Raw genomic sequence first — 27,581 nt, 5'->3', positions numbered from 1 at the left:
CCATGTTGGAGATGTTCTGAGTAGGACCATCTCTGTGAAGCTCAAAGACTCTTCATCAGATCAACATCCTGCTTCTACTGCAGCAAAGTGAGATCCTAATAAACTACAGTCTCCAACATGAAGAGGATCACTCAGCACTTCTTATGAGGAGCCGCTGACATTTGGGGGAAACATCCAAAATAGAACATTGTCATTTTGAGCAGCCTGTAAATCCAAAGCTTTATGATCTAGAACAGTTTTGATAATTGTTCCTGGAAACATTTTCAGTGGAAATGACACAGACCAAAGTTTAGTCCTTTACATGTTTCCATGGCTGAGTTAAAGCTCTTTAAAAGTGCTCACAAACACTAAAATCACCCACGAGCAGAAAAGCTGGTCACAACTCTGTGTTTTGTAAAGAGTGTTTTCATTATTTTGGATGTTTTGGGAGTGAGAGCAAATAACGGAGCATTTCTTTCATTAAACATGTTAGAAACTCCTCTAAATGTGAGCTGACCTGGAGGCTGTGGCTGAAACTGAATGAGCCCAGAGGAAGTTTTCACTTCAGCCTGAATCCTTTTGGAAAATAAAGTTTAAAAGAGAAATGCCTGACCTTGTCCCAGTGCTGCCCCCTGGAGGTTCTTCTGAGGTGAAACCTGAGGTTCTGTCTTCAGCCATTTGTGCGGCTCCGGCTCCACCTGCTGGAGAGTCACACAAGTGTTTGTTTAAACATGACTCAACAGTTTAAAGTGACTCCGACTCAGATCCACAGGATTCAGCCCAGTTTAGACGAAGCTCATGTTTGAAAAACAGAAAAAAGTGAGTGCATCAGGAGGTCCAAAAAAGTATATATATATATATATATATATATATATATATATATATATATATATATATATATATATATATAAATGATCAAACCCCTCTGCCTGAACTTTACAGTCGCTCAGTGCTGAGGAAGGCCCCCCCCAGATCACTGAAGACCCCTCCCATCCACTCTACAGCTGCTTCACGTTGCTCCCATCAGGCAGGCGTTCTAAAGTCCCCCTGGCCACAAAGACGTCTATAAAAAGTCATTTGTTCCAAAGGCTCCACTTTGAATGATCACAGACCATAGTCCTGCTGTTCATTATTGTTATATTGATTTTAAATGTGCCTGTGTTTTTATGGAAGTGTGTGCATGTTTTGAGTCAAAGACGAATTTCTGTCGCCTTTGGGGACAGACAATAAAGTTCTTCTTATTTTATCTTATGTTGAAATTGTTTCAAAACTATTAAAAAATAATGTAAATAAAGTTCTGTAACAGCTCCAGCTGTGCCGCCATTTTGTGCCTGTTTCTTTCCTGGAGCATAAATGGCGGAATGACCCACAGAGCTGTGAGCAAACAGTGCTTTAAGTCAAAGTCCGTCTGTCTTTTCCTGCGTCACAAACACATTAAAGCTGTTTCTGCTTTGACTCCACTTTCACACACTTTAAATGTTAAATGGACTCCAGTGTAGCAGAGCCTGGAGCATCATTATAAATCACAACAACAATATACTCACGTGTCCAAAGTTTCCCCACAGGAATCAAAGAGTTCATGAAAGGGCCAAACAAAAGCCCAAACTCACAGGTTTAGCTCCACTTTTCCTAAATGGAGTCGATATTAGAGATGACAAAATAAAAGCTCCAATAAACACATTAGAAATGCATTTCAAGGCAGCGTCTTGCCCGAGGACACAACAACAGTGCGCATTTGTGGGAGCTGGGATTCGAGCCGCTCCACCTGCGCCACCGTCACCCCGTAAACTGCAGCCTCACCTGAAGCAGCGTCATGACGTCAGCAAACAGGAAGCAGAGGGAACCAATCAGCGAAGGGCCGTCAGTGGGATTTGACGTTAATATTCCAGACTCACCTTCTGCAGATGTGTTTCTGCTCATTGACCGCGGGCTCGACCAAAGCCTGGGCCCCCCCGGCGCCGCCCGGAGATCGTGATCCAGGGACTTCCGCATCCCGAGCGTGACGCTGCTCACGGAGAACACGTGACCGCAAATAACCCACTCTGATTGGACCATCCGCAGCAGCAGCTCCTGCACAGACTGAGTTTAAACATACAGAGGATCAAACTCAGCTGGATCTGCAGACGCCACAGCTTTTTACATTTACTCCAGTACATTTACTCCAGTACATTTACTCACTTTTCAAAGTACTTTTTTCAGACAGTACTTTTTACGAGGCTTGTTTTTGGTCTGAGATTCACATGTGATTCATTCGTCACAGACACAGTGTCATTAACTCATGTTCAACATTCTAATCCAGTCCCACCACTCACATATATGTGTTATTTTATCATAGGGACAGTTTATATTAACCTCTTAACTCCCACCTGAACCGAGAGGATCTTTGTCCTCACGTCATCACATTTTTTTCCATCATTTTTTTGTTGGGTATTCAACTCATTTTTGTAACTTTTTTAATCAATTTTTTGTCATTTTTTGTCAATTTTTTGTCATTTTTTTGTCAATTTTTTGTCAATTTTTTGTCAATTTTTTGTCATTTTTTGTCAATTTTTTTCACATTTTTTTCACATTTTTTTCACATTTTTTTCACATTTTTTTCACATTTTTTGTCACATTTTTTTCACATTTTCTGTCAATTTTTTGTAAATTTTTTGTAAATTTTTTGTCATTTTTTGTCAATTTTTTGTCTATTTTTTGTCAATTTTTGTCACATTTTTTGTCAATTTTTTGTCATTTTTTGTCATTTTTTGTCAATTTTTTGTCCATTTTTTGTCAATTTTTTGTCAATTTTTTGTCATTTTGTGGCAATTTTTTGTCATTTTTTGTCATTTTTTTCACATTTTTTCCACATTTTTTTCACATTTTTTTCACATTTTTTTCACATTTTTTTCACATTTTTGTCACATTTTTTGTCAATTTTTTGTCAATTTTTTGTCATTTTTTGTCTGAAACTGGGCTCTGACTCCACTTTTAGACACGTTAGGTGTGTTTGAGATGAGCCAGACGGACGCAGTTTTTACAGCCGACTGCAGACGCACGGTGCATGCCGGTTAGATTTCTGTCCGACTTGCTCCAGACGGGCTCTGATGTCACGGGCACGTGGGGCACGGAAAGATCGTGAGACCCCAACGAGAGCAGCCGACTTGATCAGCCGCTGCATCTCTCCAGAGGCAACTGCAGCGGCTCCACGGCCGCGTGCATGACAGGAAAACGCCCACCTGTCTGCGGCTCACGCGCAGGTGATTGGATACGAGTCTGCTGTGATCAGAAACGTGCTCCTCGCCCCCTCCCCTCTCCTGTTTAGATCTGAACAAATAAACTATGACTGAAACTATTAAAGTTATGCATCGCCCCTAAAATCGAGCTCATGTTTGATGCTTTTCAGAACAAACTAATGATTTAAAAGGACGTGTTTTATCTCACAAACTTGAACAAACAAACAAATGGGAAAGTTTTCTCTGATGAAGAATGATGTCTCTGGAGTAAAGGAAACCGAGCAGGAGGTGAATGACTTTTATTTAGGATAAACTTTAAATGAACGCGATATCTGAACGAGACGCTGCGTGATCTGAGGCCGCTCTCGTTGTTCTCTGCATGTGGAGGGTCGGATTGGCTTCAGACTTTTTTTCTCCGCCCCCCGCTGCGCCGGCTACTCTCGCCGATCATCCAGGCGAGCCGCAACAGCATCTTAAACACACCTATTTAAACACAACAAACTCACCTCGACCTGCAGACGCCACAGCTGCAGCCACGTGACCGGCCCCTCCCCTTTGTAGTATATAGTGCCGCGCACGTATACTGATGTTAAATAGTGCCCGCCTATATGCGGAGTGATTCTGATATGAAGCCAGTTGTTGCCTGAAGCCGGTTGCCTGAACGGCATCTATTAAAAGAGCACGCAAACTAACCTGGTGTCATCCTTACACTCACCACGATGCACAACATACAACGGTAGCTAAAGAGACTACTACATGGTGTCAGAAGCTGGTCCAGTATTTTTTTGCCGAAGTTAGACACGGACTTTTGCTAACAACTAAGCTAGCGTGAGCGAGCAGGCAGCTACGCTCGGGAGCGGAAGAGAAATGGAGCAGTTTAAACTACCGTCCCCGCTGGTGCTAACTGGCAATATAAGCGAAAACTGGAGAAGATGGGAACAACGCTTTCAAATATACATGACTGCAAGTGGTGCTGAAGGTAAAGAAGCTAAAGTACAGGTAGCCATCTTACTGCATGCCCTAGGAGAAGACGCTCTTGAAGTATACAACACACTTGACGTTGTACAAGTGGATGAAGCAGAGCTAACCGTGGATGATATTTTATATGCGTTCAGAGCATATTGCCAGCCAAAGAAAAACACAGTGTTCGAAAGACATCAGTTTTGGGCTCATCCCATGGCAGAGTCAGTTACCATTGAGAAATATCTGACTGAGTTGAGACAGAAAAGCAAGGACTGTGAATTTGGCGCATCAGAAAACGACATGATCAGGGACAAGATTGTGTTCAGTTTGAATGATCCACGGCTCAAAGAAAGGCTGTTAAGAGAGTCTGATCTCACGCTGGAGAGAGCGATTGACATCTGCAGAGCAGCGGAGACGGCCAAAGCTCAAATACAAGCAATGAGCGCAACAACACAAGAAAGCGCAATACATGCAGTGAACAAGACCAAAGGCAAAGACAACCAGTATTGGAAACAAGGAAGAAAACCACAAGTCCAAAGAGACGGCAAGAAAATAAAAGATCCCGTGTGCAGGAAATGTGGAAAGTCACATCAACCGAGACTTTGTCCAGCATTTGGAGTCTCGTGCCGAAAGTGTGGTAAGCTCAATCACTACGCAAAGATGTGTGAGTCTAAAGCAACACATAATATGAAAGTGCATGATTTGAGTCCGGAAATAGACACACTTTTCATTGGGACAGTGAACATTGACCACATAAGCACTAAAAGAGACAACTCCTGGTATGCTAACGTAAATGCTGGTGACATGTCAGTTAAGTTTAAGTTGGACACAGGAGCAGAAACAAATGTACTACCCCAGGCTGTGTACAATACAATGAACCAGAAAGCCAGACGCGAAAAGCGACTAAGCTTGCAACTGAAACCGACAAAGACTGTGTTAGTGGCGTATGGTGGAGTTCGGCTGAAACCGGAAGGTACAGTTTCACTGGAATGCTCCACTGCCCACACCAAATCCAACCTGCTGTTCTACGTATCAAACCACTCAGGCACAGCTATCCTAGGCAAGGATGCATGTGAAGTATTAGGTCTGATAAAGAGGATGGACGTTGACACGCTAGCAGTCGAGTTCCCAACTACAAAAGAGGAGCTGCTCAAGCAACATGCAAGTGTCTTTGAAGGTCTTGGTGAGTTCTCGGGTGAACATCACATCCACATTGACCCTACAGTCACTCCTGTCATACATGGCTGCAGGAAAATACCACTGGCAGTTCTGGATAGACTGAGAGACACGCTGGGTGACCTGTTAAAGGCAGATGTTATTGAGCAAGTGACCGAGCCAACAACGTGGGTCAATAGCCTTGTAGTCACTGAAAAGAAAGACAAGAAGAAGTTGAGGGTTTGCCTAGATCCTACAGACTTAAATAAAGCAATTCTGAGACAGCATTACTCAATACCCACAGCAGATGAGGTGTTGTGCAAACTTGCAGGCAAGAAAATCTTCACTGTGCTGGATGAGAAGGACGGCTATTGGCAAATAAAGCTGGACACGGAGTCGTCGCTACTGTGCACTTTCAATACACCATGGGGGCGCTATAGGTTTAAGCGCCTACCATTTGGAATTAAGTCGGCGAGTGAAGTTTTCCAGCAGCGCAACTGTGAAACATTTGGGAACATCACGGGTGTTCACATAATCGCTGATGACATGATTATTGCTGCATCCACAGACAAGGAACACGACGAAATACTGCAAAAAGTGATGACTAGAGCAAAGGAGGCCAACGTCAAATTCAATAAAGACAAGATCCAATACAAGGTGAACAGTGTCAAATACATGGGTCATGTTGTGACCTCGGAGGGTGTCAAAGTGGACAATGCAAAAGTTAAGGCAATAGTCGACATGCCTTCACCCACAGACAGACCTGCACTGCAACGCATGCTTGGGATGATCAAGTATCTTGCACAGTACATACCTGGCGAAGCGACAGCCACAGCGCCATTAAGACAACTGCTGAGAAAGGACAGTGTATGGCAGTGGCAACACGAACATGAGGAAGCTGTAACAAACCTAAAGAATGCACTCGTAACAGCCCCTGTTCTCAAATTCTTCGACCCAAAGAAAGCTGTTGTGATACAAGCAGACGCATCAAAGGATGGGTTAGGTGCATGTCTAATGCAAGATGGACATCCTATCGCCTACGCATCCAGAGCTCTAACAGACACAGAGAAAAACTATGCACAGATAGAGAAGGAGCTTCTGGCTATCGTGTTTTCAGTCAAGCGCTTTCATCAGTACGCCTATGGAGTCAAGGTTAATGTGCAGTCAGATCACAAACCTTTGGAAACAATCTTGAGAAAGCCACTGGGAACAGCTCCGTCCAGACTACAGCGGATGCTACTTCAGCTGCAACGCTATGACCTGAATGTAATCTACACGCCAGGTAAAGAGTTACTGATTGCTGACACACTCTCAAGAGCGACTACACAAGAGCAACAGAAACAGTGTGACAATTTTGACGAAAAAGTAATCTATGCTCTTGAGCCTACAGATGCCCTGAGCCCTGAGACTCTGGCACAGTTGAAGTCTGAGACACAAAAAGACAACATATTACAAACATTGCAGGACATTCATCAGCACGGCTGGCCACAGCACAGAAAACAAGTTGACAAAAGGGTGATACAGTACTGGCCTATTAGGCACGCAGTGTCAATAAGAGAAGGAATAATGTTTGCAGAAGACAGAATTATTCTTCCAAGCACAATGAGGTCAAACATGTTACAGAGGCTGCATGTAGCGCACCAAGGTATGCAGCGCACCAAAGCTCTGGCCAGAGTACACTGGTATTGGCCAGGTATGACACGAGACATTGAAAAAATGATCGAGTCGTGTGCAACTTGCCAGCAGTTCCAACCGCGCCACCAGAGGGAGCCAATGATCTCTCATGAAATCCCAGAGCTTCCTTGGCTGAAAGTAGGAGCTGATATATTTGAAATCAGTGGACAGTCATTTCTTCTGGTTGTGGATTATTTCTCCAAATACCCGGAAGTACTAAACATCAGAGACAAGACAGCACACACAGTCATTAACAAGATGAAATCAGTATTTGCCAGGGTGGGAATACCAAAAGAGATTGTGTGCGACCATGTGCCATTTGCAAGCCAAGAAATGAGACAGTTTGCAGCAGCATGGGGCATTAAGCTCACTCACTCCAGCCCTGGCTATGCGCAGTCTAATGGCCTGGCCGAGAGAACTGTGAAGACTGTTAAATACCTGTTGAAGAAGGCCAAACAAACCAACACTGACCCGTTTCTGGCGCTTCTAACTCTGAGGAACACGCCTGTCACAGGAATGGACTATTCTCCGGCACAACTGCTTATGGGCAGGGTCCTGAGAAGCACTTTACCCAGCTCAAGCACAGTGCTGCAACCTGCAGTGCCAGCTAACGCACATTCTACTCTTCAGAGCCTCCAGCGAAGACAGCGCACCTATTACAACAGAGGGACTAAGACACTTCCTGTGCTGCTGCCTGGTGGGACGGTTCACATGCAAACTGATAGAGGATGGCGTCCTGCTGTTGTCACGGCGACACGTGCCGAACCACGGTCCTACGACATAGTGACATCATCTGGACAGCAGTACAGACGCAACAGGAGACACCTGCGGAAGACACCCAGCAACATTCAGGTGTACGCTGAGCCGGATAGTCTTGAGGATGAGCTAGACAGCACCCAGGACGCTCCTGATGACGCCCCTACTGATGCTGATGAGGCTGCATGTGTGGAGCCTTCCTCTCCTCTACAGATGGCTCATACTAGAAGCGGCCGAGCTATTAAGCCACCAGTGAGATTCAAAGACTATGTGTTAAGTCAATAAGAGCATACATCTAAAGACTGTTGTGTTAAAAAAAAAAAAAAAAGAAAAAGGAATTGATAGATCTGCGATGGTATGTTCTGCTAAGTTTAATAGCTTAATGTTTAATGTATCCCTGAGTGATATACATTGAAATATTGTTTAATACATTTTATATCTTTATTGCTAAGGATAAACTTTTGTTTTATTAAATGAGAAAGGAGGATGTAGTATATAGTGCCGCGCACGTATACTGATGTTAAATAGTGCCCGCCTATATGCGGAGTGATTCTGATATGAAGCCAGTTGTTGCCTGAAGCCGGTTGCCTGAACGGCATCTATTAAAAGAGCACGCAAACTAACCTGGTGTCATCCTTACACTCACCACGATGCACAACATACAACGGTAGCTAAAGAGACTACTACACCCTTTGTGTTCAGCCCAAAACAATAAAACACAAAAATAATAAAATGAAATCATGATTAAATGTTTCTATTTAAACGTGTTTAAAGTCAAATGTTGGTTTTATTTCAGACCGTTTCTCCAGAACAACCACCAAAGTAAAAAGCATCTTCTCCCACTGTGTCGTTCCAGAGCCTGGACGGTAGGCGGCAGTGTGCGCCTGACGTCAGCGCGTTCACCTGAAGAAGAAGACGGACCCGGAAGTGCGCGGAGCAGGTCAGTTTGAGCTTCGGTGTTTCGTCTGGTTTTACATAAATGTGATTAAAGTTCGGTTTTCCTGGACTGACCCGGGTCCGGGCCGGGGGGGGGCTGACCCGGGTCCGGGCCGGGGGGGGTGACCCGGGTTTTCTCCATGTTTGGTCCTAAAACTGAGCCGTTGGCGTGAGTGGAGCCACAACACGGACGTCACTGTTGTTAAAAGTGTGACGTTGGACCTGATTCTCTCGGTTCTCAGTCAGACTTCGCTCTGTAGCAGCTCCTGTGTGGAGGCTCTCAGTCCGGTGAAGGTTGTTGAGTCTTCGTCTGGACTCTGTAGTGAAGGGCAGCATCACTGAAAGTCACATTAACCTCTGAACTCCCGCCTGAACATGTTTTCTCCTGTTCTCCAAGGTCTCCAAATGTAAAAGCTTCTTCAAAACAGCCATAAAAAAGAAAATGAGGATGTAAACACAACAAAAACGCGCTAAAAAGTGACCAAATACAGCAACAAAAATGACAAAAACTCAACAAAAAGGTGACAAAAGAGCAGCAAAAAAGTGACAAAAATCCAGCAGAAAAATGACAAAAATCCAGCAGAAAAAAGACAAAAATCCAGCAGAAAAAAGACAAAAATCCAGCAGAAAAAAGACAAAAATCCAGCAGAAAAAAGACAAAAATCCAGCAGAAAAAAGACAAAAATCCAGCAGAAAAATGACAAAAATCCAGCAAAAAAATGACAAAAATCCAGCAAAAAAATGACAAAAATCCAGCAGAAAAAAGACAAAAATCCAGCAGAAAAATGACAAAAATCCAGCAAAAAAATGACAAAAATCCAGCAAAAAAAAGACAAAAATCCAGCAGAAAATAGACAAAAATCCAGCAGAAAAAAGACAAAAATCCAGCAGAAAAAAGACAAAAATCCAGCAAAAAAAGACAAAAATCCAGCAAAAAAAAGACAAAAATCCAGCAAAAAAAGAGACAAAAATCCAGCAAAAAAATGACAAAAATCCAGCAAAAAAAAGACAAAAATCCAGCAAAAAAAAGACAAAAATCCAGCAGAAAAAAGACAAAAATCCAGCAAAAAAAGTGACAAAAATCCAGCAAAAAAGTGACAAAAACACAAAAGGGAAATAAAAAGTGACGACACTGGCAAAGAGGAGAGAGTGCATTCTGTTTTGGCGGGTGGTAAGAGGTTTTAACCCCCGCCTGGACCGACCACTTTTTCTCCCGTTTGGCTTTACCCAAATGTACACTGCGTTCCAAATCATTATGCAAATGACATTTTTCTAAGATTTTCTAAATCATCAACTCAAATGAGAGTCAGCATCATTTTCAAGTCTTTAACTGGTAAAGGATCATTTAAATGTGGTGGAAAAAATTCCTAGTGATAACAGTATTTATTTAAAAATAAAAATAGTAAAAACCTCAAAATCCACTGTTCCAAATTATTCTGCAACTCATCGTTTCAATACATTTTAAAGCTTGTAATTAACTGAAAATGGTCATTTGTTGTATTTGTAGCATTAGCATTTGTTAGCATCATATTTACTGAAATCAAAAGCTATTTCAATCAAAAAAGTATCAACAGGTCAAGTTATATTTTAACATAGGAGCCCTTGTGTGAACTTGAAGCAGCTTCAAAATTCTTAAATCCATTAAACTTGTGGGTTTTTGGACAGTTTCTGCTTGGATTTCTTTGCAGGATGTTAGAATAACCTCCCAGAGCTGCTGTTTGGATGAAAACTGCCTCCCACCCTCAGAGAAGTTCTGCTTGTTGAGGCTCCAAAGGTTCTCAATATGGCTGAGGTCAGGGGAGGAGAGCGCGCGCACTAGGGCTGTGCAATTAATCGAAATTCGATTACGATTTCGATTATTACACTAGACGATCACAAAAATAGCATAATCGAGAAAAAAGCGATTATTAAGGATGCTCTCCCGCTCGTCCTGCGCGGTTTGTGTGACGCGTCTGATCAGCTGAAACACCAGCGCAGCGAGACAGAACTAATATCGTACTAATGTTTTTTTATACCTAACACTTGAGATAACGCCACTGTTAAGAGCTCACCCTGTGCTGAAGGAGAACAGCTGTTCAGAAGCCTCGACATCCTTTGCTCAGACACTGGTTTTGTTTAGTAGAAAAGTCTAAAACTCTTCTTCAGGAGCAGATCAAGGAGCTCAAAGCAAACTCTTATTACTTCAGCTGCTGTGATGATGATGTTTCTGTTCCCTTCGCATTTCACTAAAGGCTCAGGCTTTGGTTTGACATAAAAACATCAGCGCCGTGTGATGATGTCATCAGGCCGCGCCGCTCTGTTGGACAGGTGTGAGGGCTGGCCAGCAGGGGGCAGGTGTCCCTATAGGATTACGTGAACATATTTAAAAAAAAAAAAAAAATGTTTTTATTGTCCAAAGAAAATATAGTCTGTAGTCCATAGTTGTTTTTTAAAATAATAATAAAAATGAATAAATAAAATAAAGATTTTTTTTTAAGGCAACAAATAATCGTTTGAATAATCGTGATTTCAATTATTACTAAAATAATCGTGATTATTATTTTTTCTATAATCGAGCAGCCCTAGCGCGCACTAAGAGTAAACCACTCCCACGGTGCCACCAATCACCGCGGTGCAGAAGCGCGTCACACTAAGCACGTGCACATACTCACTCATAAGAGAAACCACCAAACCTCTGTATGGCTCCTACACAAGTGACAGAAGAGTGATGATACTCACTCATAGGAGAAACCACCAAACCTCTGTATGGCTCCTACACAAGTGACAGAAGAACGATGATAAAACAAGTGACAGCAACACGAGGAGAAAGATCCGTTTAGATCCATTTTGTAGCTTTGAACTGAGGCGTTACTCTGTACCTGTACCTTTAAGATTTGGGTAAAGCCAAACTGGAGTTAACCTCTTAACTCCCGCCTGAACCGAGAGCATTTTCTCCAGTTCAGCTTCACCCAAATCCTGTAGGCCAGTGTAACGCCTCATTTGAAAGCTAAGACCTACAAAACTAATGTAAATGGATCTTTTTCCTCACATCATCAGATTTTTTTCCATCTTTTTTTGGGGGGGTTCAACTAATTTTGTAGCTTTTTTGTCATTTTTTTAATCAATTTTCTGTCTTTTTTTTTGTCATTTTTGGGTCATTTTTATCAGTTTTTTTCGTCATTTTTTGTCAAATATTTTTTTTTATCATTTTTTTGTCTTTTTTTTTGCATTTTTTTAATCATTTTTTGGGTCATTTTTTGTCATTTTTTCATCATTGTTTTCGTCTCAGTTTTGTCGCTATTTTCACACTTTTTTTCCAGAAGCTTTTGGATTTGGGTAAAGCCAAACTGGAGTGAAATGAACAAATCTCCAGTAAAACACAGCCGTGACTTTAGTTTTTCTGTTTCAGGTGAAATGGCGGAGAAGTCACATGACCCCTGGCAGAGCGCCATGGACCACGCCGTCGCCGTGGCTCGGAAAGCAGGAGAGGTCAGTGCTTTCAGGTTCTTTCAGGTTCTTTCAGGTTTTTCAGGTTCTTTCAGGTGCTTTCAGGTTCTTTCAGGTGCTTTCAGGTTCTTTCAGGTGCTTTCAGGTCTTTCAGGTTCTTTCAGGTGCTTTCAAGTTTTTCAGGTGCTTTCAGGTTTTTCAGGTGCTTTCAGGTTTTTCAGGTGCTTTCAAGTTTTTCAGGTGCTTTCAAGTTTTTCAGGTGCTTTCAGGTTTTTCAGGTGCTTTCAGGTTTTTCAGGTGCTTTCAAGTTTTTCAGGTGCTTTCAAGTTTTTCAGGTGCTTTCAGGTTTTTCAGGTTCTTTCAGGTGCTTTCAGGTGTTTGTGCGTAATTGTCAGGTATTGTTTGATCCTCTATCGTGCGGCTCAAACATCTCCATGACGACACATCCGATATATCGTGCAGCCCGACCGATAACAGCGATATTTATACGTTTAACAGTTTGTTCATTTTGTTACAATCAAACTCTCGGCTCGTCCCGAATATCTAACGATGTGTGGATCTGACCTCTGACCTCTGACCCTCAGATGGTGCGGGCGGCCCTGCAGGTGAAGGACGGGTGCAGCCCGGTCCAGACGAAGTCCTCGGCGGTGGATCTCGTCACAGAAACGGATCAGGAAGTGGAGCGGCTCATCATCCAATCAGTGAAGAGCAAGTTCCCCTCCCACAGGTGAGTCAGCCAATCAGTGAAGAGCAACATGGCGTCAGGTTAAAACATGGCTTTAGGTTAAAGATACCGAGGCTGTATCCGAATGTCCACCCTCGTCCCTAACCCCTCATTCACTACACAGGCCGCACTATATAGTGACTATATAGTGACTATATAGTCACTATATAGTCACTATATAGTCACTATATAGTCACTATATAGTCACTATATAGTCACTATATAGTCACTATATAGTCACTATATAGTCACTATATAGTCACTATATAGTCACTATATAGTCACTATATAGTCACTATATAGTCACTATATAGTCACTATATAGTCACTATATAGTCACTGATTCTGTTGGCGATTCGGACACAACTACTTTCTCCGCGCTGCGGCTACAGATGTGTTTTTTTTATTTTTTAATCTGAATTTATTTATTGTTACAAACGTTTATTGTATGAAACAGAACGACTGTTTTGTCACTTTTACAGGCGTTACATCATCACAAAAAAAGGAAAACAAATAATATCACCCCAGCGTGAGCTCAGAGACGCCGACAGTCGGTCAGAGCCCGGTGTCCGAACACCAGCAGACGGAGTCACTACATCTGATAAAAGTTCAATAAACTCTGGGAATAAAGTATTTGTTAAAGATCTTTTACCTTTACATGTTTCAGCGCCATCTGCATCTGAAACATGTAAAGGTAAAAAATCTTTAACATTCGTACAGCATTCGTACAGCATTCGCACAGCAGAATAACTGTTTTCCACGCATAAAATTGATGGAAACACAAGCTACGCCGAAAAGTTATTTTCCAGTCCGCGCTCCAGGCCCGGGACAGCAGCACCTGCCGCCGCTCCTCAGGTGCTTTTCCTCCTCCTGCGGTCGTTCCTCCTGATGTTTGGGAGCCAGTTCCTGCCACCCCTATTGCCCCCCCACTGGAGAACCCCACTGTTGTAGGCCTATATTTGTCACGATTTTCCCCGCGTTTGTGGATAAAAGGGACAGTAAGAAGTGCGCCTTTCCCGCGGTCCCTGAATGCATCTCGCACGCTGCCTCCACTGACCAAAACAACAGCGCGTGGTTCCAGCAGCTTCACCATGGAGAAATTAAGGCTTATTTACAACCTTAGACACGTAAAACAAGTGGCGATGGGCGCGGGGCAGGTGGAGACAGGCCTGTGTTTGTGGATTATAAAGTTTTCCAAATTGAGCAAGTTCTACGACGGATCCCCAGAAGATCGAGTGCACAGTGAGTGTAGTGTTTTTATGCTTATTCTGTGGAGTAAAGTCAGCCCTTAATGTGCGGCTGTTGCACGGACTTATCTGACATGAAGAGCCCAACGGGTCAGGGGCGCACGGCGGAGCGAGACGTCTCTGCTCCGCCTCCAGCCCGGTGTGCGCGGCAGGAGATCTTGTCCACATTCGCCCAATTCTTGACAGATTTTGACAGAACGCCACAATTCCCAATAACTCGTAACAGCTCGCAGCAGTGCGGGCGCATATTCGTGACCGTGCGCAATAATTCGTGCCATTAATCGTAACACGCAGTAACAGGTCGCAACAGTTCGTGGCGGCGCGTGAAACCTCTGCCCCCAATCACTCACATCCTCGGCCACGAATGTGGATTCGTGGAATTCGTGACTTGTCGTCGTTATGTGTAAACCCAGATGTCAAAAAGTTGCGGCTCCCAGTGTTTTCTTTTCCGTGGAAACCGGATCAAATGGCTCTTTCGGTGTTAAAGGTTGTCGACCCCTGGACTAGCATGAAGCTATCGGTCATTTAACAGCTCAAGCTAAAGGTTAGCAGCTAATGTTAGCATGAAGCTGTCGGTCATTTAACAGCTCAAGCTAAAGGTTAGCAGCTAACGTTAGCATGAAGCTGTCGGTCATTTAACAGCTCAAGCTAAAGGTTAGCTGCTAATGTTAGCATGAAGCTGTCGGTCATTTAACAGCTCAAGCTAAAGGTTAGCAGCTAATGTTAGCATGAAGCTATCGGTCATTTAACAGCTCAAGCTAAAGGTTAGCAGCTAACGTTAGCATGAAGCTGTCGGTCATTTAACAGCTCAAGCTAAAGGTTAGCAGCTAACGTTAGCATGAAGCTATCGGTCATTTAACAGCTCAAGCTAAAGGTTAGCAGCTAACGTTAGCATGAAGCTATCGGTCATTTAACAGCTCAAGCTAAAGGTTAGCAGCTAACGTTAGCATGAAGCTATCGGTCATTTAACAGCTCAAGCTAAAGGTTAGCAGCTAACGTTAGCATGAAGCTATCGGTCATTTAACAGCTCAAGCTAAAGGTTAGCAGCTAACGTTAGCATGAAGCTATCGGTCATTTAACAGCTCAAACTTTTTTCTCTCTGGACATTCGGACACCCCTACAACATGTGACCACTATACAGTGACTATATAGTCGCTGTATAGTCACTATATAGGGAATAGTGTGGACATTCGGATACAGCCTGAGAGCATCAGGCGGTCATGTTTCCTGTGCAGGTTCATCGGGGAGGAGTCTGTGTCGTCAGGAGAGCCCTGTGTGCTCACTACTGCCCCCACCTGGATCATCGACCCCATCGACGGCACCACCAACTTCGTGCACGGGTGAGTCACGGATACTTCACAGACTCGGATCTTTGTTCCTAAACTAAATAAAGTCGCTTGTCGTTAAAGGTACCCGTTCGTGGGCGTGTGCATCGGCTTCGCTGTCAATCAACAGGTAAAGCCCCGCCTCCTTCCTCGCCCTGATGCATTGTGGGAAACGTAGTGTGTTCCTCTGTGCAGGTGGAGTGGGGCGTGGTCTACAGCGCCATCGAAGACAAGATGTACACGGCCCGAAGAGGAGGCGGAGCTTTCTGCAACGGGCGCCCCCTACAGGTGTCCCCACAGACAGGTCAGAGAGAGAGCGCCCCCTACAGGTGTCCCCACAGACAGGTGAGAGAGAGAGCGCCTCCTACAGGTGTCCCCACAGACAGGTCAGAGAGAGAGAGCGCCCTACAGGTGTCCCCACAGACAGGTGAGAGAGAGAGAGCGCCCTACAGGTGTCCCCACAGACAGGTCAGAGAGAGAGCGCCCCCTACAGGTGTCCCCACAGACAGGTGAGAGAGAGAGCGCCCCCTACAGGTGTCCCCACAGACAGGTCAGAGAGAGAGAGCCCCCTACAGGTGTCCCCACAGACAGGTCAGAGAGAGAGAGCGCCCTACAGGTGTCCCCACAGACAGGTGAGAGAGAGAGAGCGCCCTACAGGTGTCCCCACAGACAGGTCAGAGAGAGAGCGCCCCCTACAGGTGTCCCCACAGACAGGTGAGAGAGAGAGCGCCCCCTACAGGTGTCCCCACAGACAGGTCAGAGAGAGAGCGCCCCCTACAGGTGTCCCCACAGACAGGTGAGAGAGAGAGCGCCCCCTACAGGTGTCCCCACAGACAGGTCAGAGAGAGAGAGCCCCCTACAGGTGTCCCCACAGACAGGTGAGAGAGAGAGCGCCCCCTACAGGTGTCCCCACAGACAGGTGAGAGAGAGAGCGCCCCCTACAGGTGTCCCCACAGACAGGTCAGAGAGAGAGAGCGCCCTACAGGTGTCCCCACAGACAGGTCAGAGAGAGAGAGCGCCCTACAGGTGTCCCCACAGACAGGTGAGAGAGAGAGCGCCCCCTACAGGTGTCCCCACAGACAGGTGAGAGAGAGAGCGCCCCCTACAGGTGTCCCCACAGACAGGTGAGAGAGAGAGAGAGCGCCCTACAGGTGTCCCCACAGACAGGTGAGAGAGAGAGAGCGCCCCCTACAGGTGTCCCCACAGACAGGTGAGAGAGAGAGCGCCCCCTACAGGTGTCCCCACAGACAGGTGAGAGAGAGAGCGCCCCCTACAGGTGTCCCCACAGACAGGTGAGAGAGAGAGCCCCCTACAGGTGTCCCCACAGACAGGTGAGAGAGAGAGAGCGCCCCCTACAGGTGTCCCCACAGACAGGTCAGAGAGAGAGAGCGCCCTACAGGTGTCCCCACAGACAGGTCAGAGAGAGAGAGCGCCCCCTACAGGTGTCCCCACAGACAGGTGAGAGAGAGAGCGCCCCCTACAGGTGTCCCCACAGACAGGTGAGAGAGAGCGCCCCCTACAGGTGTCCCCACAGACAGGTGAGAGAGAGAGAGCGCCCTACAGGTGTCCCCACAGACAGGTGAGAGAGAGAGAGCGCCCCCTACAGGTGTCCCCACAGACAGGTGAGAGAGAGCGCCCCCTACAGGTGTCCCCACAGACAGGTGAGAGAGAGAGAGCGCCCTACAGGTGTCCCCACAGACAGGTGAGAGAGAGAGAGCGCCTCCTACAGGTGTCCCCACAGACAGGTGAGAGAGAGAGCGCCCCCTACAGGTGTCCCCACAGACAGGTGAGAGAGAGAGCGCCCCCTACAGGTGTCCCCACAGACAGGTGAGAGAGAGAGCGCCCCCTACAGGTGTCCCCACAGACAGGTGAGAGAGAGAGCGCCCCCTACAGGTGTCCCCACAGACAGGTGAGAGAGAGCGCGCCCTACAGGTGTCCCCACAGACAGGTGAGAGAGAGAGAGCGCCCCCTACAGGTGTCCCCACAGACAGGTGAGAGAGAGCCCCCTACAGGTGTCCCCACAGACAGGTGAGAGAGAGCGCCCCCTACAGGTGTCCCCACAGACAGGTGAGAGAGAGCCCCCTACAGGTGTCCCCACAGACAGGTGAGAGAGAGAGCCCCCTACAGGTGTCCCCACAGACAGGTCAGAGAGAGAGAGCCCCCTACAGGTGTCCCCACAGACAGGTGAGAGAGAGAGCCCCCTACAGGTGTCCCCACAGACAGGTCAGAGAGAGAGAGCCCCCTACAGGTGTCCCCACAGACAGGTGAGAGAGAGAGCCCCCTACAGGTGTCCCCACAGACAGGTGAGAGAGAGAGCGCCCCCTACAGGTGTCCCCACAGACAGGTGAGAGAGAGCGCCCCCTACAGGTGTCCCCACAGACAGGTGAGAGAGAGAGCCCCCTACAGGTGTCCCCACAGACAGGTCAGAGAGAGAGAGAGCCCCCTACAGGTGTCCCCACAGACAGGTCAGAGAGAGAGCGCCCCCTACAGGTGTCCCCACAGACAGGTGTGAGAGAGAGCGCCCCCTACAGGTGTCCCCACAGACAGGTGAGAGAGAGAGCGCCCCCTACAGGTGTCCCCACAGACAGGTGAGAGAGAGAGCCCTACAGGTGTCCCCACAGACAGGTGAGAGAGAGCGCCCCCTACAGGTGTCCCCACAGACAGGTGAGAGAGAGAGCGCCCCCTACAGGTGTCCCCACAGACAGGTGAGAGAGAGCGCCCCCTACAGGTGTCCCCACAGACAGGTGAGAGAGAGAGAGCGCCCCCTACAGGTGTCCCCACAGACAGGTGAGAGAGAGAGCCCCCTACAGGTGTCCCCACAGACAGGTGAGAGAGAGAGCGCCCCCTACAGGTGTCCCCACAGACAGGTGAGAGAGAGAGCCCCCTACAGGTGTCCCCACAGACAGGTGAGAGAGAGAGCGCCCCCTACAGGTGTCCCCACAGACAGGTGAGAGAGAGAGAGCGCCCTCTACAGGTGTCCCCACAGACAGGTGAGAGAGAGAGAGCCCCCTACAGGTGTCCCCACAGACAGGTGAGAGAGAGAGAGCGCCCCCTACAGGTGTCCCCACAGACAGGTCAGAGAGAGAGAGAGCCCCCTACAGGTGTCCCCACAGACAGGTGAGAGAGAGAGAGAGCGCCCCCTACAGGTGTCCCCACAGACAGGTGAGAGAGAGCGCCCCCTACAGGTGTCCCCACAGACAGGTGAGAGAGAGCCCCCTACAGGTGTCCCCACAGACAGGTGAGAGAGAGAGCGCCCCCTACAGGTGTCCCCACAGACAGGTGAGAGAGAGAGAGCCCCCTACAGGTGTCCCCACAGACAGGTGAGAGAGAGAGCGCCCCCTACAGGTGTCCCCACAGACAGGTGAGAGAGAGCCCCCTACAGGTGTCCCCACAGACAGGTGAGAGAGAGCGCCCCCTACAGGTGTCCCCACAGACAGGTGAGAGAGAGAGCCCCCTACAGGTGTCCCCACAGACAGGTGAGAGAGAGAGCCCCCTACAGGTGTCCCCACAGACAGGTGAGAGAGAGAGCGCCCCCTACAGGTGTCCCCACAGACAGGTGAGAGAGAGAGAGCGCCCTCTACAGGTGTCCCCACAGACAGGTGAGAGAGAGAGAGCCCCCTACAGGTGTCCCCACAGACAGGTGAGAGAGAGAGAGCGCCCCCTACAGGTGTCCCCACAGACAGGTCAGAGAGAGAGAGAGCCCCCTACAGGTGTCCCCACAGACAGGTGAGAGAGAGAGAGAGCGCCCCCTACAGGTGTCCCCACAGACAGGTGAGAGAGAGCGCCCCCTACAGGTGTCCCCACAGACAGGTGAGAGAGAGCCCCCTACAGGTGTCCCCACAGACAGGTGAGAGAGAGAGCGCCCCCTACAGGTGTCCCCACAGACAGGTGAGAGAGAGAGAGCCCCCTACAGGTGTCCCCACAGACAGGTGAGAGAGAGAGAGCGCCCCCTACAGGTGTCCCCACAGACAGGTGAGAGAGAGAGCGCCCCCTACAGGTGTCCCCACAGACAGGTGAGAGAGAGCCCCCTACAGGTGTCCCCACAGACAGGTGAGAGAGAGCCCCCTACAGGTGTCCCCACAGACAGGTGAGAGAGAGAGAGCGCCCCCTACAGGTGTCCCCACAGACAGGTGAGAGAGAGAGCGCCCCCTACAGGTGTCCCCACAGACAGGTGAGAGAGAGAGCGCCCCCTACAGGTGTCCCCACAGACAGGTGAGAGAGAGAGCGCCCCCTACAGGTGTCCCCACAGACAGGTGAGAGAGAGAGCCCCCTACAGGTGTCCCCACAGACAGGTGAGAGAGAGCGCCCCCTACAGGTGTCCCCACAGACAGGTGAGAGAGAGCCCTACAGGTGTCCCCACAGACAGGTGAGAGAGCCTGATGTGCCCGATGAGCACCCGCGTTAACCCCTCGTGTCCCGCAGACGTGCACAGGGCGATGGCGGCCACAGAGTTCGGCTCCAACCGAGATCCAGACGTCGTGGACAAAATCTTCAGCAGCCTCCGGAAAGTGCTGTCCCTGCCGGTGCACGGGTAACGTTATATACTCACTATATAGTCACTATATACCCACTATATACTCACTATATACTCACTATATACTCACTACATACTCACTATATACCCACTATATACTCACTATATACTCACTATATACTCACTATATACTCACTCTATACTCACTCTATACTCACTATATACTCACTATATACCCACTATATACTCACTATATACTCACTATATACTCACTATGTACTCACTCTATACTCACTCTATACTCACTCTATACTCACTATATACTCACTATATACTCACTCTATACTCACTCTATACTCACTATATACTCACTATATACCCACTATATACTCACTATATACTCACTATATACTCACTATGTACTCACTCTATACTCACTCTATACTCACTCTATACTCACTATATACTCACTATATACTCACTCTATACTCACTCTATACTCACTATATACTCACTATATACCCACTATATACTCACTATATACTCACTATATACTCACTATGTACTCACTCTATACTCACTCTATACTCACTCTATACTCACTATATACTCACTCTATACTCACTCTATACTCACTCTATACTCACTCTATACTCACTCTATACTCACTATATACTCACTATATACTCACTCTATACTCACTCTATACTCACTATATACTCACTCTATACTCACTATATACTCACTCTATACTCACTATATACTCACTATGTACTCACTCTATACTCACTCTATACTCACTCTATACTCACTATATACTCACTCTATACTCACTCTATACTCACTATATACTCACTCTATACTCACTCTATACTCACTCTATACTCACTCTATACTCACTATATACTCACTCTATACTCACTCTATACTCACTATATACTCACTCTATACTCACTATATACTCACTCTATACTCACTCTATACTCACTCTATACTCACTATATACTCACTCTATACTCACTCTATACTCACTCTATACTCACTATATACTCACTATATACTCACTCTATACTCACTATATACTCACTATATACTCACTATATACTCACTCTATACTCACTCTATACTCACTCTATACTCACTCTATACTCACTCTATACTCACTATATACTCACTATATACTCACTATATACTCACTCTATACTCACTCTATACTCACTATATACTCACTATATACTCACTATATACTCACTCTATACTCACTCTATACTCACTCTATACTCACTCTATACTCACTATATACTCACTATATACTCACTCTATACTCACTATATACTCACTCTATACTCACTCTATACTCACTATATACTCACTCTATACTCACTCTATACTCACTATATACTCACTCTATACTCACTCTATACTCACTCTATACTCACTCTATACTCACTCTATACTCACTATATACTCACTATATACTCACTCTATACTCACTCTATACTCACTATATACTCACTCTATACTCACTCTATACTCACTCTATACTCACTATATACTCACTCTATACTCACTCTATACTCACTCTATACTCACTATATACTCACTATATACTCACTCTATACTCACTCTATACTCACTATATACTCACTCTATACTCACTCTATACTCACTATATACTCACTCTATACTCACTCTATACTCACTCTATACTCACTCTATACTCACTATATACTCACTCTATACTCACTCTATACTCACTCTATACTCACTATATACTCACTCTATACTCACTCTATACTCACTCTATACTCACTCTATACTCACTATATACTCACTATATACTCACTCTATACTCACTCTATACTCACTATATACTCACTCTATACTCACTATATACTCACTATATACTCACTCTATACTCACTCTATACTCACTCTATACTCACTCTATACTCACTCTATACTCACTCTATACTCACTCTATACTCACTCTATACTCACTCTGTACTCACTCTGTACTCACTCTGTACTCACTCTGTACTCACTCTGTACTCACTCTATACTCACTCTATACTCACTCTATACTCACTCTATACTCACTCTATACTCACTCTATACTCACTCTATACTCACTCTATACTCACTCTATACTCACTCTATACTCACTCTATACGTGTTTCAGACGTGTTTCAGATGTGTTACAGACGTGTTACAGACGTGTTACAGATGTGTTTCAGACGTGTTACAGACGTGTTAGACGTGTTACAGACGTGTTACAGACGTGTTACAGACGTGTTACAGACGTGTTAGACGTGTTACAGACGTGTTAGACGTGTTACAGACGTGTTAGACGTGTTACAGACGCGTTACAGACGTGTTACAGACGTGTTAGACGTGTTACAGACGTGTTACAGACGTGTTAGACGTGTTACAGACGCGTTACAGACGTGTTAGACGTGTTAGACGTGTTACAGACGTGTTACAGACGTGTTAGACGTGTTACAGACGTGTTACAGACGTGTTACAGACGTGTTAGACGTGTTACAGACGTGTTACAGACGTGTTACAGACGTGTTAGACGTGTTACAGACGTGTTACAGACGTGTTAGACGTGTTAGACGTGTTACAGACGTGTTACAGACGTGTTAGACGTGTTACAGACGTGTTACAGACGTGTTACAGACGTGTTACAGACGTGTTACAGACGTGTTACAGACGTGTTACAGACGCGTTACAGACGTGTTACAGACGTGTTACAGACGTGTTACAGACGTGTTACAGACGTGTTAGACGTGTTACAGACGTGTTACAGACGTGTTACAGACGTGTTACAGACGTGTTACAGACGTGTTAGACGTGTTACAGACGTGTTACAGACGTGTTACAGACGCGTTACAGACGTGTTACAGACGTGTTACAGACGTGTTACAGACGTGTTACAGACGTGTTACAGACGCGTTACAGACGTGTTACAGACGTGTTACAGACGCGTTACAGACGTGTTACAGACGTGTTACAGACGTGTTACAGACGTGTTACAGACGTGTTAGACGTGTTACAGACGTGTTACAGACGTGTTACAGACGTGTTAGACGTGTTACAGACGTGTTACAGACGTGTTACAGACGTGTTAGACGTGTTACAGACGTGTTACAGACGTGTTAGACGTGTTAGACGTGTTACAGACGTGTTACAGACGTGTTAGACGTGTTACAGACGTGTTACAGACGTGTTACAGACGTGTTACAGACGCGTTACAGACGTGTTACAGACGCGTTACAGACGTGTTACAGACGTGTTACAGACGTGTTACAGACGTGTTACAGACGTGTTAGACGTGTTACAGACGTGTTACAGACGTGTTTCAGACGTGTTTCAGACGTGTTACAGACGTGTTAGACGTGTTACAGACGTGTTACAGACGTGTTACAGACGTGTTACAGACGTGTTAGACGTGTTACAGACGTGTTACAGACGCGTTCCAGACGTGTTACAGACGTGTTACAGACGTGTTACAGACGTGTTACAGACGCGTTACAGACGCGTTACAGACGCGTTACAGACGTGTTACAGACGTGTTACAGACGTGTTAGACGTGTTACAGACGTGTTACAGACGTGTTACAGACGTGTTACAGACGTGTTACAGACGTGTTAGACGTGTTACAGACGTGTTACAGACGTGTTACAGACGTGTTACAGACGCGTTACAGACGTGTTACAGACGTGTTAGACGTGTTACAGACGTGTTAGACGTGTTACAGACGTGTTACAGACGTGTTACAGACGTGTTACAGACGTGTTACAGACGTGTTAGACGTGTTACAGACGTGTTACAGACGTGTTACAGACGTGTTACAGACGTGTTACAGACGTGTTAGACGTGTTACAGATGTGTTACAGACGTGTTAGACGTGTTACAGACGTGTTACAGACGTGTTACAGACGTGTTAGACGTGTTACAGACGTGTTACAGACGTGTTACAGACGTGTTACAGACGTGTTACAGACGTGTTACAGACGTGTTACAGACGTGTTACAGACGCGTTTCAGACGCGTTTCAGACGTGTTACAGACGTGTTAGACGTGTTACAGACGTGTTACAGACGTGTTACAGACGTGTTACAGACGTGTTACAGACGTGTTAGACGTGTTACAGACGTGTTACAGATGTGTTACAGACGTGTTACAGACGTGTTAGACGTGTTACAGACGTGTTACAGACGTGTTACAGACGTGTTACAGACGTGTTACAGACGTGTTACAGACGTGTTACAGACGCGTTACAGACGTGTTTCAGACGTGTTACAGACGTGTTAGACGTGTTACAGACGTGTTACAGACGTGTTACAGACGTGTTACAGACGTGTTACAGACGTGTTACAGACGTGTTACAGACGTGTTACAGACGTGTTACAGACGTGTTAGACGTGTTACAGACGTGTTACAGACGTGTTAGACGTGTTACAGACGTGTTACAGACGCGTTACAGACGTGTTAGACGTGTTACAGACGTGTTACAGACGTGTTAGACGTGTTAGACGTGTTACAGACGTGTTACAGACGTGTTACAGACGTGTTAGACGTGTTACAGACGTGTTACAGACGTGTTAGACGTGTTACAGACGTGTTACAGACGCGTTACAGACGTGTTAGACGTGTTACAGACGTGTTACAGACGTGTTACAGACGTGTTACAGACGTGTTAGACGTGTTACAGACGTGTTACAGACGTGTTAGACGTGTTACAGACGTGTTACAGGAGTGTTACAGACGTGTTACAGGAGTGTTACAGACGTGTTACAGACGTGTTACAGACGTGTTACAGACGTGTTAGACGTGTTACAGACGTGTTACAGACGTGTTAGACGTGTTACAGACGTGTTACAGACGTGTTACAGACGCGTTACAGACGCGTTACAGACGCGTTACAGACGCGTTACAGACGCGTTACGGATGCGTTAGACGTGTTACAGACGTGTTACAGACGTGTTACAGACGTGTTACAGACGCGTTACAGACGTGTTACAGACGTGTTACAGATGTGTCTCTCCCTGTAGTACTCGTGTTACAGACGTGTTACAGACGTGTTACAGACGCGTTACAGACGCGTTACAGACGCGTTACAGACGCGTTACAGACGCGTTACGGATGCGTTAGACGTGTTAAAGATGTGTCTCTCCCTGTAGTACATGTGTTACAGATGTGGTAGACGTGTTACAGACGTGTTACAGACGTGTTACAGACGTGTTACAGACGTGTTACAGACGTGTTACAGATGTGTCTCTCCCTGTAGTGTCCGCGGCGCCGGCTCGGCCGCCCTGAACATGTGTGCGGTGGCGTCCGGCGCTGTTGAAGTTTATTATGAGACCGGGATCCACGTGTGGGACGTGGCGGCGGCGTCTGTGATCGTCACCGAGGCCGGGGGGGTTCTGTTCGACACTACAGGTGAGTACCTCACACCCCCCTCCCTGAAGAGAACGCCCCCGTGTGACTCTGAGTGACTCAACTGTGTCCTGCAGGAGGCGCCGTGGACCTGATGTCGCGCAGAATCGTCGCCGCGAACAACAAAACCATCGCCACGAGAATCATCGAGCAGCTGGACGTTTACCGGCCCGAGAGGGACGACCACGGAGCGCCCGATGGAGCGCAGGACGGAGCGCCCCAATGACCCCACGTGACCTCACATGACCCCACATGACCTCACATGACCTCACATGAACCGCACTATTTTAAATTAACATAAACCTCTTCCTTGTTTTTTTTCCTGGGTTCTCCTCCTGGGCTGTATCCGAATGTCCACACTATCCCCTAGCCCCTCATTCACTACACAGGCCCGCACTATATAGTGACTATATATAGTCACTATATAGTCGACTATATAGTGCCTATATAGTCCCTGATTCTGTTGGCGATTCGGACACAAGCCTCTACTTTCTCCGCGCTGCGTGACGTCACGCGCTGCAACTGCAGATGTTTTTTTTTTTTTTTGAAAAAGAGGGACAATACATATTAATGAACATTGTAAACAATGTAAATATGCCAGATTATAGCCTTAGGCTAATTTCCATCTGCAGACCCCCTGGCAGGTTGATGTTACACACGAGTTAGTAAAAACATACAGAGACACGATATACAGACTATGTACAGAGAGAAAGGAATGAGAACAGTGATCACATCATGTTAAAACAAATAACAATAACAAGAGTGGACAACAGAGGAGAATATAGAAAATAGTAAATGCATCGACTGTATTGCACAAACCTCAATAATGCACATGCCCTGACAGACCTGATATTGCACTGACCCATATTGCACCATTCTGTATTTTTTTTTGTTTTGTTTTGCTTTTAATCTGAATTTATTTATTGTTACAAACGTTTATTTTATGAAACAGAACGACTGTTTTGGCACTTTTACAGGCGTTTTATTTGACATTTAAATTAAAATTAAAACTATCATCACAAAAAAAAAAAATTGGTCAGAGCCCGGAGTCCGAACACCAACAGATTGAGCGACGACATCTGATAAAAGTTCAATAAACTCCGGGAATAAAGTATTTCTGTGATAAAACCAAACTCAGAGACAGTGGAATATTTATGATAAATACGAGTCAGATACTTTATATTTAACATGGATTTTACATGAACGTCTTGGATTATTCCAGAGGAAGCTCTCGGTCATTTAACAGCTCAAGCTAAAGGTTAGCAGCTAACGTTAGCATCTTTTCACCGTAACCGTTTATATTTAGGTCGTTTATTCCTGAGAAACACAAACACTCGACTGAAACAGCTGATTTACTTCAGTCGTGTTTAGTTCACAGACCTGTCTCTGTCAGGCTCTTCTCCCACTTTCCCAGTGCATTGTGGGAAATATTGACCCGTTTAGTGACCATCGACGCTCACTACTTTTCCAGATGCATTGTGGGAAATTTCGAGTGCACTACTTTTTTCTCTCTGGACATTCGGACATGTGACCACTATATAGTCACTATATAGGGAATAGTGTTCGGACACAAGCCTGGTTTCTCCTCCTGGTTTCTCCTCCTGGTTTCTCCTCCTGGTTTCTCCTCCTGGGTGCTCCTCCTGGGTTCTCACTCGTCCCCTGCTGGAACAGAGGGAGGATTTTAGACAAATACATATTTTTGTGAGATCACGAGGAGATTTGATTGTTTTTCACTTTGTGACATCATCAGGTGGTTTATTCTGTAAAAATAAAATGTTTGAAATCAAAGCTCACGGTTTGTTTTTATTGTTTGTTTTTATGGTCTTTCCCTCCTCTGTCGTAGTAGTAGTAGTAGTATTCGCAGTAGTAGTAGTAGTAGTAGTAGTAGTAGTAGTAGCAGTAGTAGTAGTAGTATTTGCAGTAGCAGTAGTAGTAACAGTAGTAGTAGTAGTAGTAGTAGTAGTAGTTATAATAGTAGTAGTAGCAGTAGTCAGTAGTAGTAACAGTAGTAGTAGTAGTAGTAGTATTCGCAGTAGTAGTAGTAGTAGCAGCAGTAGTAGTATTCGCAGTTGTAGTAGTAGTAGTAGTAGTAGTAGCCGTAGTAGTAGTAGCAGTAGTAGTAGTAGTAGTGGTAGTAGTATTAGTAGTAGCAGTAGTAGTAGTAGTAGTGGTAGTAGTATTCGCAGTACTGGTAGTAGTAGTAGTAGTAGTAGTAGTGGTAGTAGTAGTAGTAGTAGTCAGTAGTAGTAGTAGTAGTAGTAGTA

At 45.9% G+C, this 27,581-nt stretch overlaps 1 protein-coding gene across 1 annotated transcript; it reads left to right on the top strand.

Annotated features, from left to right (window-relative positions):
* The first annotated feature begins 12,069 nt into the window (after positions 1-12,069).
* On the top strand, positions 12,070-25,581 carry impa1 (inositol monophosphatase 1). The gene is made up of 8 exons (XM_079561465.1): positions 12,070-12,146; positions 12,689-12,831; positions 15,311-15,415; positions 15,485-15,530; positions 15,596-15,704; positions 19,823-19,931; positions 25,169-25,320; positions 25,395-25,581. The coding sequence occupies exons 1-8, from the start codon at positions 12,072-12,074 to the stop codon at positions 25,541-25,543; spliced, it is 888 nt and encodes a 295-aa protein (XP_079417591.1). The 5' UTR covers positions 12,070-12,071; the 3' UTR covers positions 25,544-25,581.
* The last annotated feature ends 2,000 nt before the right edge of the window (positions 25,582-27,581 follow it).

The sequence above is a fragment of the Gobius niger genome (genome assembly GCF_951799975.1).
Source record: "Gobius niger genome assembly, chromosome: 8".
NCBI classification, from domain to species: Eukaryota; Metazoa; Chordata; class Actinopteri; order Gobiiformes; family Gobiidae; genus Gobius; species Gobius niger.
The sequence above is the reverse complement of the archived record's forward strand: the minus strand, read 5'-3'. Positions and strand labels throughout refer to the sequence as shown.

What these genes read in the sequence shown, in the direction of transcription:
- impa1 (XM_079561465.1), top strand. Translation starts at nt 12,072, where the DNA reads ATGGCGGAGAAGTCACATGACCCCTGGCAGAGCGCCATGGACCACGCC. An exon ending in TGGCTCGGAAAGCAGGAGAG is followed by an intron (nt 12,147 to 12,688) that starts GTCAGTGCTTTC and finishes TCTGACCCTCAG; the next exon opens with ATGGTGCGGGCGGCCCTGCA. An exon ending in ACAGGTGTCCCCACAGACAG is followed by an intron (nt 15,705 to 19,822) that starts GTCAGAGAGAGA and finishes CGTGTCCCGCAG; the next exon opens with ACGTGCACAGGGCGATGGCG.